The sequence below is a fragment of the Olea europaea genome, unplaced genomic scaffold (genome assembly GCF_002742605.1).
Source record: "Olea europaea var. sylvestris unplaced genomic scaffold, O_europaea_v1 scaffold699, whole genome shotgun sequence".
In the NCBI taxonomy this organism is placed as follows: Eukaryota; Viridiplantae; Streptophyta; class Magnoliopsida; order Lamiales; family Oleaceae; genus Olea; species Olea europaea.
This window is the reverse complement of record NW_019265383.1, coordinates 234,342-248,113: the sequence shown is the minus strand read 5'-3', so window position 1 is coordinate 248,113 and position 13,772 is coordinate 234,342. Positions and strand designations below refer to the sequence as shown.

Genomic DNA, 13,772 nt, shown 5'->3' with positions numbered 1-13,772 from the left:
TTTTCCATTTTTAAAAGGGATCTGTATTTACATCAGAGTCCTGTTTCTGTTTCATTTTTTAGGTATAATGCTCCTGTGGAAGTAGGCGTGTTAGGTTAAGCTGGGATCCCTGTTATTGAGTTTTGATTGGCTGAATATAAAGTTGGTTGCTGGATATCTTTCTCTACATATTGTTCATTTGGCTTCTGTTAAGTAGTAGTAGGCCATATGGGTTCACGGTTTCCATCTCATAAGTTGAGTAATGGCCTTTACGTGTCGGGCCGGCCTGAGCAGCCAAAAGAAAAAACTCCCACAATGAGCTCAGTTGCCATGCCATACACTGGTGGTGATATCAAAAAGTCTGGAGAACTTGGTAAAATGTTTATACCTATGGATGGCTCCAGATCTAGAAAATCTGGTCCCATTAACAGTGCTCCTTCAAGGACAGGATCTTTTGGTGGTTCTGCATCTCTATCGGGGCAATTAAATTCTAGCAATCGGGTGGGTTCTCTTTCATCTGGTGGCATTCCTGCATCTGCTTCTTTGAAGAAGACCAATTCTGGTCCTCTTAATAAACATGGAGAGCCATTGAAAAAGTCATCTGGTCCTCAAGGTGGAGGTGGAGCTGCTGTTTCCCGCCAAAATTCTGGTCCTATTCCTCCAGTTCTTCCGACAACGGGCCTCATTACATCTGGACCTATTACTTCAGGCCCACTGAATTCTGCAGGGGCTCCTCGGAAGGCATCTGGTCCTTTGGAGTCTACAGGATCAATGAAACGGCACAATGCTATAGTCAACAACCAGGCTGTTACACGTCTTAGCTCCGATGATGAGTATTCTTTCCGCAAGAGCTTCCCGAAGGCAATCCTTTGGTCCATCATACTTCTATTCATGATGGGATTTATTGCTGGTGGTTTCATACTTGGGGCTGTTCGCAACCCCATTCTTCTCGTTGTCGTTGTTGTACTTTTTGCTGCTGTGGCTACAGTGTTTACCTGGAATACTTTTTGGGGAAGAAGAGCTATTACTGGTTTCATAGCTAGTTATCCAGATGCCGAGTTAAGAACTGCAAAAGACGGCCAATTTGTCAAAGTTTCTGGGGTATGCTCCATCAGACATATCATCCCTCCCTCCAACTCACCCAAAAGAAAGCGATTCAGTAAATTAAACTAGCAATTATACTTTTCTGGTATCATTATTTGTCCGTTACATGATCATGATTCCAAAGCACAGGTCAAAAAACCTACAGTCGAGATTCGAGAATGTTAACAACTTAACATTGGTTTTTTTTTTTTTTTTTAGGAAGTTAATTGAGGAACCTATGCTCCCATGCTGAATCCTTACACTATCATTGATTATTAGGAGCCTTTCAAGGGTTTGGAGCTATCGAATTTTTGTATACTGAGTAATGAGATTTTTTAGATTTGATGGAGTCTAGTTGCTGATGAATTTCTTAAATTTTATGGTTCTCTAAGTTCAAGCATTCTCTTGGGTCATCCAGTATACAAGTATTAGAAGATGGGTTAATTTTCTATGTTCATTCTTTTAACAAGACAGATTTGTTTAATTCTCAGCACTAAAGCATTGGCTTCTGATATGTGGATAAAAATGGTGAGAAAGACAAGGAAAGAAAATAGAAAGCAGAGGTGAATAATCAATGTCTTGGACACGATGATCTAGTTGGATAAGAAGACAAGTGTTTTGTTTTTAGATATGACAGTTATTAAGTTGAAAATATATCAAAAAATTGTTAAGTCGTTTGTGGTTCTGATAATATCTTCCCTATGTAGAATAAAATGCTACAAACACTTTGATATTCTACTATGCATATTTATACAAAAGAGCTTTTGAATCTGCAGTGCTTTAATTCTTGAGGATCATATAAGCACTTCTCTAGCCTTAAATTTTGTATAGAATAATATCTTGATGTATATAGGCAGCATATTCTTTGAATTGCACTTTGGCAAGGAAGGAGATGTTTTCTTGGAATCCCGTCTGAATTTTGCACAGTAAACTTCCAAACCTACATGATGCATTGCCCTAACAAATAAAAGTTTTAACGTTTTGCAGGTTGTGACCTGTGGAAATGTTCCTCTTGAATCATCATTCCAAAAGGTTCCAAGATGTGTTTATACATCCTCAAGTTTGTACGAGTACCGGGGATGGGATTCAAAAGCTGCAAACCCAACGCATCGTCGTTTTACCTGGGGTCTTCGTGCATTAGAGGTGAGACAGGATCAGCATTGATGTGTTTATCTTGATCTATCCTGTTTGAGATAAGTATGCCTGCATTGGATGCATTAGGTTTTTATTTGGAAAGATATCATGACTTATCATGCTTCTACATGTTCTCTTTATTTATAATGACACAGGTCAGGTAAGATATCTTCCTCCCAATGCACCCTCCATTTCTCTCATATACACAGGGAAAACTTTTATGTATAATCTCTTGGATATTTCCAGATTCCGACTCAGCTTTTGTAAAAGTTTAAACATAAGTTGTCAAATGATGTAACAGCCAGGTTCATGTGTACTGCATTCCCTGTCTCAGTGTTGACAATACGGGAGAATACAGTTTGAGAAACCTCAAGTAAAAACATTTAACCGTGTAAGACGTTGGTGCGGAAGCAGAATTAAAACTCTCGGAACAAGAAGAAAGTTGAAAAACTCGAAAATTTATAAAGAATAATTAATTCTAATGAATTGGTTATTTCGAAGGGCCCAACCCCTTCTCATATAGGCAAAGGAGGAACTAAACTCTTAATCCTAACGGTGTAAGGAAAAATATCATAAAAGAAAAGAAACTAAAAACTTAAATGAAGTAGAAATAAGAAACCTAAAAGAATTAAAAGAAAGAAAAGTCCTAATTTAAACTAGAAACAAAATCCTACTATAATAAATAATTAATATCCTATTTGGAAAACTCCATCCTTAAGTTTGGTTGAAGAAGAAAAAATTTATCAATTTGGACAAAAAAGAAAAAAAACTTCAAAATTTCTATCATCCCCATTATGAGTATTCAAACCTGACTGGTACACAAGGAATCTCTACTTCTTGGCTCGTCGAAGCAACCAACATGATAGCACTTAAAGTTACAGTTTTTTTTCATCAGCATTTTTGGACCTATACATCTTTCTTTCCAGATTGTAGACCGAGGATTGTTTTAAACTCCTTGAAGATGCATGCCACTACCACTATAATTGATCATCAGCCAAGGGTAAAATCTTGCTTTGATATCAATTTTGATTGGGTAGCGGAATTAAAATTCTTAAAATAAGAAAAACTTGAAAATCTATAAAGAATAATTTAATTGTAATGAATTGATAATTGAAAAAGATTAAAAACCGTTGGTTTACATAGGCAAAGTTATTCCCTAATCTTCTTAAAATAAGGAAACTAAACAATGTTACTAAAAACAAAGAAAACTAAATCCTAATTTAAAAGGAACCAAACATCCTACTATAGTAATAAGTGTCTTCTAACCAATTTCTATTAGGATTGTCCTACATCAGCAGTTAAAGATGTAACGTCCCAAACTTTTATAAACTCTGGAGTGTTACGAAAACTTTAATTTTCTTTGTATTAGATGTGGAATGACACAAATAAAAGTAATTATTCATTTTCAACCATAAATATCAATTAAAACGTGGAATCTGAGTTTCTAAAATTTAAGCACAATTAATTAACTAATTAACAAACATGTCCTTGAGCAAATAAAATTAACTAATAAATTTAAAGACATAAAAAATGACTAAATGTTTGTTTTTTTCTTTTCCTCCGATCAACTTGGCAGTTTGTATCACTGTCCCGTCATAGTTCCAATCGATCTGAACTAACTTGTAAAATTTTGTAAGGGTGAATATTAAAAATACCTCGTAAGATACGTGCAATTTTCAAACACAATTTATATAACAAATAAATTGTATACTTCATACCGCTCTTCTCTTATGAAGTATATCGGTGATCAAGCGACGCACCCATCTAGCTCCTCTTGAAATCCTGTATGATTTCATATCTCTTCCTAAAGAACCTGAAGGTCCACTGACAATTTATGCATAAATTATTGAATATAAAAGCGTATGGAAACGAACCACTTGCACAAAAGTATTTTTCCTCTTTAAATAAATGAATTATTGAACAAAATATGAATGCACGTGCCCAAAATCTTTTCTAGAAATCTTTGCTTCAGTGAATAATGGTTGCAAATTGGCTTCTTGTTTTCTAATTTCAAAGGCCAAATGGGACGGTTTTCTATGAAATCTTTCTACTTTCTTTAGATAAAGCTTTCTGAAAATTTTTCTGTGGGATTGCTAGGGAACTGTGAGCTATACATTGGTGCAGGCTAGAGTAGTTGATAAGTTTTATCTCAACCAAAAATTTGATTGATTTAACACAATTAAATTAGAAAAAATTTATCAATTTGGACAAAAAAGAAAAAAAACTTCAAAATTTCTATCATCCCCATTATGAGTATTCAAACCTGACTGGGACACGAGGAATCTCTACTTCTTGGCTCGTCGAAGCGACCAACATGATAGCACTTAAAGTTACAATTTTTTTTCATCAGCATTTTGGACCTGTACATCTTTCTTTCCAGATTGTAGACTGAGGATTGTTTTAAACTCTTTGAAGATGCATGCCACTACCACTATAATTGACCATCAGCCAAGGGTAAAATCTTGCTTTGATATCAATTTTGATTGGGAAGCGGAATTAAAATTCTTAAAATAAGAAAAACTTAAAAATCTATAAAGAATAATTTAATTGTAATGAATTGATAATTGAAAAAGAATAAAAAACGTTGGTTTACATAGGCAAAGTTATTCCCTAATCTTCTTAAAATAAGGAAACTAAACAATGTTACTAAAAAGAAAGAAAATTAAATCCTAATTTAAAAGGAACCAAAAATCCTACTATAGTAATAAGTGTCTTCTAACCAATTTCTATTAGGATTGTCCTACATCAGCAGATAAAGATGTAACGTCCCAAACTTTTATAAACTCTGGAGTGTTACGAAAACTTTAATTTTCTTCGTATTAGATGTGGAACGACACAAATAAAAGTAATTCTTCATTTTCAACCATAAATATGAATTAAAACGTGGAATTTGAGTTTCTAAAATTTAAGCACAATCAATTAACTAATTAACAAACATGTCCTTGAGCAAATAAAATTAACTAATAAATTTAAAGACATAAAAAAACGACTAAATGTTTGTTTTTTTCTTTTCCTTCGATCCACTTGACAGTTTGTATCACTGTCCCGTCATAGTTCTAATCGATCCGAACTAACTTGTAAAATTTTGTAAGGGTGAGTATTAAAAATACCTCGTAAAACACGTGCAATTTCCAAACACAATTTATATAACAAATAAATTGTACACTTCATACCACTCTTCTCTTATGAAATATATTGGTGACCAAGCGACGCACCCATCTAGCTCCTCTTGAAATCCCGTATGATTTCATATCTTTTCCTAAAAAACCCGAAGTTCCACTGGCAATTCATGCATAAATTACTGAATATAAAAGCGTATGGAAACGAACCACTTGCACGAAAGTATTTTTCTTCTTTAAATAAATGAATTATTGAACAAAATATGAATGCACGTGCCCAAAATCTTTTCTAGAAATCTTTGCTTCAGTGAATAATGGTTGCAAATTGGCTTCCTGTTTTCTAATTTCAAAGGCCAAATGGGACGGTTTTCTATGAGATCTTTCTACTTTCTTTAGATAAAGCTTTCTGAAATTTTTTCTGTGGGATTGCTAGGGAACTGTGAGCTATATATAGGTGCAGGCTAGAGTAGTAGATAAGTTTTATCTCAACCAAAAATTTGATTGATTTAATCACAGTTAAATTATCATTATAAACAATTAAACCAACAAACTCTTATCTATTTTCCTTAAAAAAAAAAAAAAGAAAAAAAAAGGCCTTTTATTATCTTTGGTTTTATCGCAAATTGTGTGTAGGTGGTGGACGGCTTCCATTGGTTTAGCAAGTGGAAAGATTTACATTAAGTCTTAACCTCTAAAATTCTGTTGCCTAAATATGATTAAGACTTAAAAATCCTATATTAACTAAGTTAACAGAGGAAAACAAATTCTGGGATAATGTGACGCCTAATTGCTAGCAAATGAATTAATCCTAAAATTTTATGATTGCTATAAAGAAATTGGATAGGAACGAGTTTCAAAAAGATTAAGATCCTATTTATTTATGTGAAAATAACTTATGTGGCCGCCATCACAAAACCTTACCAACCCAATTAATTACACAAAAACATCCATTCTTAGAAATACGATATCTTGGGCTAACTTATCCAAATTTACTTTTTCTTGGGTTGAAAACACATAATTAATTACAAGCTACAAAATGAGTCCAATATCGATATACTAAATCTTGCTCTATCAAAATCTAACTATTTTGGCCCAATTAAAATAGGAATTTAAAATCTATTTCATTTTAGTCCTAAATTTTAAAATAAAAAATATAGCATATGAAACGAATAATATATGTTTCTTTTTTTCCTAACATTTTTGGGTGTTACAAAAGAGATTAAATTAAGGTAAGGATGTATTAAGTGGTAGGAAAGCTTTGCTTAGATCCAAAGAGGATAAAAGAGGGAGGGCAGGAGGGGTAGACCAAAATTAACAAGGACTATAATTGTTGCTATGTAGTGCACATCTAGTAATGAACTAAATAGACTGGCAAAACATGATTCATGAAGCCAACCAATACTTTATGGGGAATGTTCGTGTTGTGTGAGATGTAGTTAAGAAATTTGATTCTTGAGTTATATATTTTTTTAATGATGCATGATTTGAAGGGTTTTAAGTGATTGCTTGTAAGTAAATTCTTGCACTTTCTCCTTCTGTATGACTGTTTTTTGGTCATTCTCTCTTTCTTACTTTTGCACTGCCAATGGGTGCCAGTAAAGATTAAATTTGCCCTGTATTAAGTACGCGTGTTATGCTACCATGTTATTGAAATTTCTTCTGTTTATGATGGCTGTCGTATGGCATTGATGAAAATGGCTGAATCATTTTTTTTTTTTTCCTTTTTGCATGATAACAGAGACATGTGGTTGATTTCTATATTTCCGATTTCCAGTCTGGGTTGAGGGCATTGGTCAAGACTGGATATGGTGCAAGGGTAACCCCTTATATTGATGAATCTGTTGTTGTTGACATCAATCCATCAAATAGGAATATGTCTCCTGAATTCTTTAAATGGCTCGGAGAAAGAAAACTTTCAAGTGATGATCGTATAATGAGATTAAAAGAAGGGTAAGGTTTTAATTATTTTCACTATGGTACATTTGTCCATGTTGTTCTTGAGTGGTCAGACGTAAACACGCAATTTTGTTGAGAAAATGGGAGAGACTAGTGAAAACAAGCATGGGTATCTACAGCTGTACATTTTTGTAATGCAACCTGTTGGCTTTTTGGGTGCTGTTTTTTAGCGGTGATAACACAACGAGGTTTGAGAGAAGTCTTGCAATTTCCTTCTTTATTATACTGAAAAATCTGCAGTGGTAAGTGAACATAGCTCTCACATAGACGGTGAACTACTATAAATCTGTGGATTTGTTTATTGATCTTAGGGTTGGGATTAAGGCTTAATCCCCAACCCAGCAAAGTAGGTCAAGAAGAGTATTGTTATATTGTTCATTCACAGCTTATGCATCTTAATAATTATGCTGTTTGGTTTTTAGAAATTCTTGATACTCAGTCGACCTTTACCCTATTTGTGAATTATAATTAGGTATATCAAAGAAGGAAATTATATTATTGAAAGAACGTATGATTGAAATGAGTTCCGAAAAAATGAGTTTTAAACAATTTATACGAAACATACTATTCTTGAGGTCCATAACATCATTTGTCAAGCCGATATTAAACAAAAGTTTAAAGAAACAATTCTTATATAACATGCAAGTCGAGTTCAATTTTAAAGAATCCGTTGTGTCTTAGGAGACAAGTGCCATGAAGCTTGAGCACCGTAGCGGGGAAATATCATCTTAAAGAGAAAGTGTCATTACTTGCCTAGAATTGTCTTCTTTCTTCTTCTTCTTTCTGTTTTATTTTGAATTTTTGTAGTACTTATACTATACTTTTATTCTTGTATCTTGCGTTTTGATGACGCCCCTGCGAATCAAAACTTTGCCTCTTTCTTTATTATACATACAAACAATCTTTACCGCACATATACATACCCAGGACAACATGTATCACTTAAAAGTGATAATGACTTATCATAAGCTAAGCACTGGTGGGAATTGGAGATGGGCAACAATAGATAACAACCAATTTCATGGTGGCCGCGACGGATGAGAAATTACTAGAATAAGTAACTTATTTCTGATTACTTTGTTTGAAATTACCTATTTACTTGTAAACGAAATGTGTTAAGAGCCAAACGTGCTCTAAATAATATTTCTATAGATCTAAGAGCGAAATAAACAAATTAAAAAAAAATGGCAATTACCCTTAACTTATTTTAAACAAGATCTAGTTTATTAATTTTTTTAATAGACAACATAAAAAATTAGGATAATGTCAATTTACTAACTTCGTGTACTCTACGTTAATCAAATATTAAGTAATACTTCCAAGGCCATCACTTGTTACAAAATGTAAAAGGTAAGACAATCCACTTTTAATTCTTATAAGTCAAAATCATTTTTTTTCAAGTGTTGTTGTAACAACTTTAGCCAAAAAAAAAAAAAAAAAATACCATGAAAAGAAAATTAAGTTTTAAGTGACCTTTCAATGAAAAAGTTTGCAGTAGAGAAATTTTAAAGCAAATACTGTCCAAGAACACAAAGCTTAACATTTTAGAACTACCACTTCTTGAAAAAGAATCCATATGAATGATATGATACATCAACGAGGCTTCGAGAAATTCAAGTTCTATATCTCCACGTAAAAGAATTAGTTTATTGTGGCGTGCAGATGCGAAGAGAACAAGAAAAGTTTGAAATTCTTATATCCAGAAAAAAACTAGATTCAGTAGACATGCAGCTCTGAGGAGAAGCGGAATTAACGTTCTTGGAACAAGAAGAAAGTTGAAAAACTCGAAAATTTATAAAGAATAATTAATTCTAATGAATTGGTTATTTCGAAGGGCCCAACCCCTTCTCATATAGGCAAAGGAGGAACTAAACTCTTAATCCTAACGGTGTAAGGAAAAATATCATAAAAGAAAAGAAACTAAAAACTTAAATGAAGTAGAAATAAGAAACCTAAAAGAATTAAAAGAAAGAAAAGTCCTAATTTAAACTAGAAACAAAATCCTACTATAATAAATAATTAATATCCTATTTGGAAAACTCCATCCTTAAGTTTGGTTGAAGAAGAAAAAATTTATCAATTTGGACAAAAAAGAAAAAAAACTTCAAAATTTCTATCATCCCCATTATGAGTATTCAAACCTGACTGGGACACGAGGAATCTCTACTTCTTGGCTCGTCGAAGCGACCAACATGATAGCACTTAAAGTTACAGTTTTTTTTCATCAGCATTTTTGGACCTATACATCTTTCTTTCCAGATTGTAGACCGAGGATTGTTTTAAACTCCTTGAAGATGCATGCCACTACCACTATAATTGATCATCAGCCAAGGGTAAAATCTTGCTTTGATATCAATTTTGATTGGGAAGCGGAATTAAAATTCTTAAAATAAGAAAAACTTAAAAATCTATAAAGAATAATTTAATTGTAATGAATTGATAATTGAAAAAGAATAAAAAACGTTGGTTTACATAGGCAAAGTTATTCCCTAATCTTCTTAAAATAAGGAAACTAAACAATGTTACTAAAAAGAAAGAAAATTAAATCCTAATTTAAAAGGAACCAAAAATCCTACTATAGTAATAAGTGTCTTCTAACCAATTTCTATTAGGATTGTCCTACATCAGCAGTTAAAGATGTAACGTCCCAAACTTTTATAAACTCTGGAGTGTTACGAAAACTTTAATTTTCTTTGTATTAGATGTGGAATGACACAAATAAAAGTAATTATTCATTTTCAACCATAAATATCAATTAAAACGTGGAATCTGAGTTTCTAAAATTTAAGCACAATTAATTAACTAATTAACAAACATGTCCTTGAGCAAATAAAATTAACTAATAAATTTAAAGACATAAAAAAACGACTAAATGTTTGTTTTTTTCTTTTCCTTCGATCCACTTGACAGTTTGTATCACTGTCCCGTCATAGTTCTAATCGATCCGAACTAACTTGTAAAATTTTGTAAGGGTGAGTATTAAAAATACCTCGTAAAACACGTGCAATTTCCAAACACAATTTATATAACAAATAAATTGTACACTTCATACCACTCTTCTCTTATGAAATATATTGGTGACCAAGCGACGCACCCATCTAGCTCCTCTTGAAATCCCGTATGATTTCATATCTTTTCCTAAAAAACCCGAAGTTCCACTGGCAATTCATGCATAAATTACTGAATATAAAAGCGTATGGAAACGAACCACTTGCACAAAAGTATTTTTCCTCTTTAAATAAATGAATTATTGAACAAAATATGAATGCACGTGCCCAAAATCTTTTCTAGAAATCTTTGCTTCAGTGAATAATGGTTGCAAATTGGCTTCCTGTTTTCTAATTTCAAAGGCCAAATGGGACGGTTTTCTATGAGATCTTTCTACTTTCTTTAGATAAAGCTTTCTGAAATTTTTTCTGTGGGATTGCTAGGGAACTGTGAGCTATATATAGGTGCAGGCTAGAGTAGTAGATAAGTTTTATCTCAACCAAAAATTTGATTGATTTAATCACAGTTAAATTATCATTATCCCTCCATGACTATTAAATATTAGATAAGGTCGTACACTTATTTAAAGGAGTTGGATTCCTGATTGCATTTGATATGAGACCNCCCCCCCCCCCCCCCCCCCCCCCCCCTTTTAAAAAAAAAATTAAACCCACAAATTTTTTTCTAATTTTTTAAAAAAAAAAAAAAAAAAAAAAAGGCCTTTTATTATCTTTGGTTTTATCACAAATTGTGGGTAGGTAGTGGACGGCTTCCATTGGTTTAGCAAGTGGAAAGATTTACATTAAGTCTTAACCTCTAAAATTCCGTTGCCTAAATATGATTAAGACTTAAAAATCCTATATTAACTAAGTTAACTGAGGAAAACATTTTAAAAAAAAAAAAAAAAAAAAAAAGGCCTTTTATTATCTTTGGTTTTATCACAAATTGTGGGTAGGTAGTGGACGGCTTCCATTGGTTTAGCAAGTGGAAAGATTTACATTAAGTCTTAACCTCTAAAATTCCGTTGCCTAAATATGATTAAGACTTAAAAATCCTATATTAACTAAGTTAACTGAGGAAAACAAATTCTGGGATAATGTGACGCCTAATTGCTAGCAAATGAATTAATCCTAAAATTTTACGATTGCTATAAAGAAATTGGATAGGAACGAGTTTCAAAAAGATTAGGATCCTATTTATTTATCTGAAAATAACTCATGTGGCCGACATCACAAAATCTTACCAACCCAATTAATTACACAAAAACATCCATTCTTAGAAATACGATATCTTGGGCTAACTTATCCAAATTTACTTTTTCTTGGTTTGAAAACACGTAATTAATTACAAGCTACAAAATGATTCCAATATCGATATATTAAATCTTGCTCTATCAAAATCTAACTATTTGGCCCAATTAAAATAGGAATTTAAAACCTATTTCATTTTAGTCCTGTATTTTAAAATAAAAATATAGCATATGAAACGAATAATATATTTTTCTTTTTTTCCTAACATTTTTGGGTGTTACAAAAGAGATTAAATTAAGGTAAGGATGTATTAAGTGGTTGGAAAGCTTTGCTTAGACCCAAAGAGGGTAAAAGAGGGAGGGCAGGAGGGGTGGACCAAAAGTAACAAGGACTATAATTGTTGCTATGTAGTGCACATCTAGTAATGAACTAAATAGACTGGCAAAACATGATTCATGAAGCCAACCAATAATTTATGGGGAACGTTCGTGTTGTGTGAGATGTAGTTAAGAAATTTGATTCTAGAGTTATATATTTTTTTAATGATGCATGATTTCAAGGGTTTTAAGTGATTGCTTGTAAGTAAATTCTTGCACTCTCTCCTCCTGTATGACTGTTTTTTGGTCATTCTTTCTTTCTTACTTTTGCACTGCCAATGGGTGCCAGTAAAGATTAAATTTGCCGTGTATTAAGTACGCGTGTTATGCTACCATGTTATTGAAATTTCTTCTGTTTACGATGGCTGTTGTATGGCATTGATGAAAATGGCTGAATCATTTTTTTTTTCTTTTTGCATGATAACAGAGACATGTGGTTGATTTCTATATTTCCGATTTCCAGTCTGGGTTGAGGGCATTGGTCAAGACTGGATATGGTGCAAGGGTAACCCCTTATATTGATGAATCTGTTGTTGTTGACATCAATCCATCAAATAGGAATATGTCTCCTGAATTCTTTAAATGGCTCGGAGAAAGAAAACTTTCAAGTGATGATCGTATAATGAGATTAAAAGAAGGGTAAGGTTTTAATTATTTTCACTATGGTACATTTGTCCATGTTGTTCTTGAGTGGTCAGACGTAAACACGCAATTTTGTTGAGAAAATGGGAGAGACTAGTGAAAACAAGCAAGGGTATCTACAGCTGTACATTTTTGTAATGCAACCTGTTGGCTTTTTGGGTGCTGTTTTTTAGCGGTGATAACACAACGAGGTTTGAGAGAAGTCTTGCAATTTCCTTCTTTAATATACTGAAAAATCTGCAGTGATAAGTGAACATAGCTCTCACATCGACGGTGAACTACTATAAATCTGTGGATTTGTTTATTGATCTTAGGGTTGGGATTAAGGCTTAATCCCCAACACGGCCAAGTAGGTCAAGAAGAGTATTGTTATATTGTTCATTCACAGCTTATGCATCTTAATAATTATGCTGTTTGGTTTTTAGAAATTCTTGATACTCAGTCGACCTTTACCCTATTTGTGAATTATGATTAGGTACATCAAAGAAGGTAGCACTGTCAGCGTAATGGGAGTCGTGCAACGGAATGATAACGTTCTGATGATTGTTCCGCCACCAGAACCTTTCTCAACCGGATGCCAATGGAGTAAATGCATTCTTCCTGCAAGTCTTGAAGGCATTGTTTTGAGATGTGAGGACACTTCAAAGATTGATGTCATACCAGTGTAGCAGTTTATATTTACGTATGGTATTTGCTATTTTTGAGCATAAAAGTTGGAGAATGATCTTACGAAACAGCAAGATGATTGTGTATAGTTTTCATGTTTTTCTTCATTCTGGTTCCAATGTTTTTTGATAATGGTAATGGTGTGATTATTATAGCAAGGCAGAGAAACTTGGTGATTAACCAGTTCAATTTAATTTGTTTCTTGATAAATTTCATTATTCTCGGGGTTGTGAAAATTTATGGTGTTACAGATGTTAGCTGGAACTTCGATGTCAATGGTTTGAGAAATTCTTTGTGGCTTCTTTGCCACTTGTGGTATTGGTTGGAAATGAAATCTTGTGCTGAACTTTTATATGCTGTGTCTTTCAATACTTGGAATTGTTGTGGAGCACAGGGAAAAAAATAAAAAATAAAGTAAAAAAATCAGTCTTCAATGACATGACTACTTGGGAACAAATTCCTCGAAAATAAATACTATAAAGGCCAGCATCCATGGCATGTTCAGGTGGATAGTTGGTCGCGGGAACATATTTTTTTGGATCGAATTTTGGGCTAAAAGATCTTCGAGGGGACGAACG

At 33.1% G+C, this 13,772-nt stretch overlaps 1 protein-coding gene across 1 annotated transcript; it reads left to right on the top strand.

Moving 5' to 3' along the window:
* The first annotated feature begins 38 nt into the window (after positions 1–38).
* LOC111390612 (uncharacterized membrane protein At1g16860-like) lies at positions 39–13,430 on the top strand. The gene is made up of 4 exons (XM_023015675.1): positions 39–1,080; positions 2,050–2,205; positions 7,054–7,265; positions 13,004–13,430. Exons 1-4 carry the CDS (start codon positions 208–210, stop codon positions 13,194–13,196), a joined length of 1,434 nt encoding a protein of 477 aa, XP_022871443.1. The 5' UTR covers positions 39–207; the 3' UTR covers positions 13,197–13,430.
* The last annotated feature ends 342 nt before the right edge of the window (positions 13,431–13,772 follow it).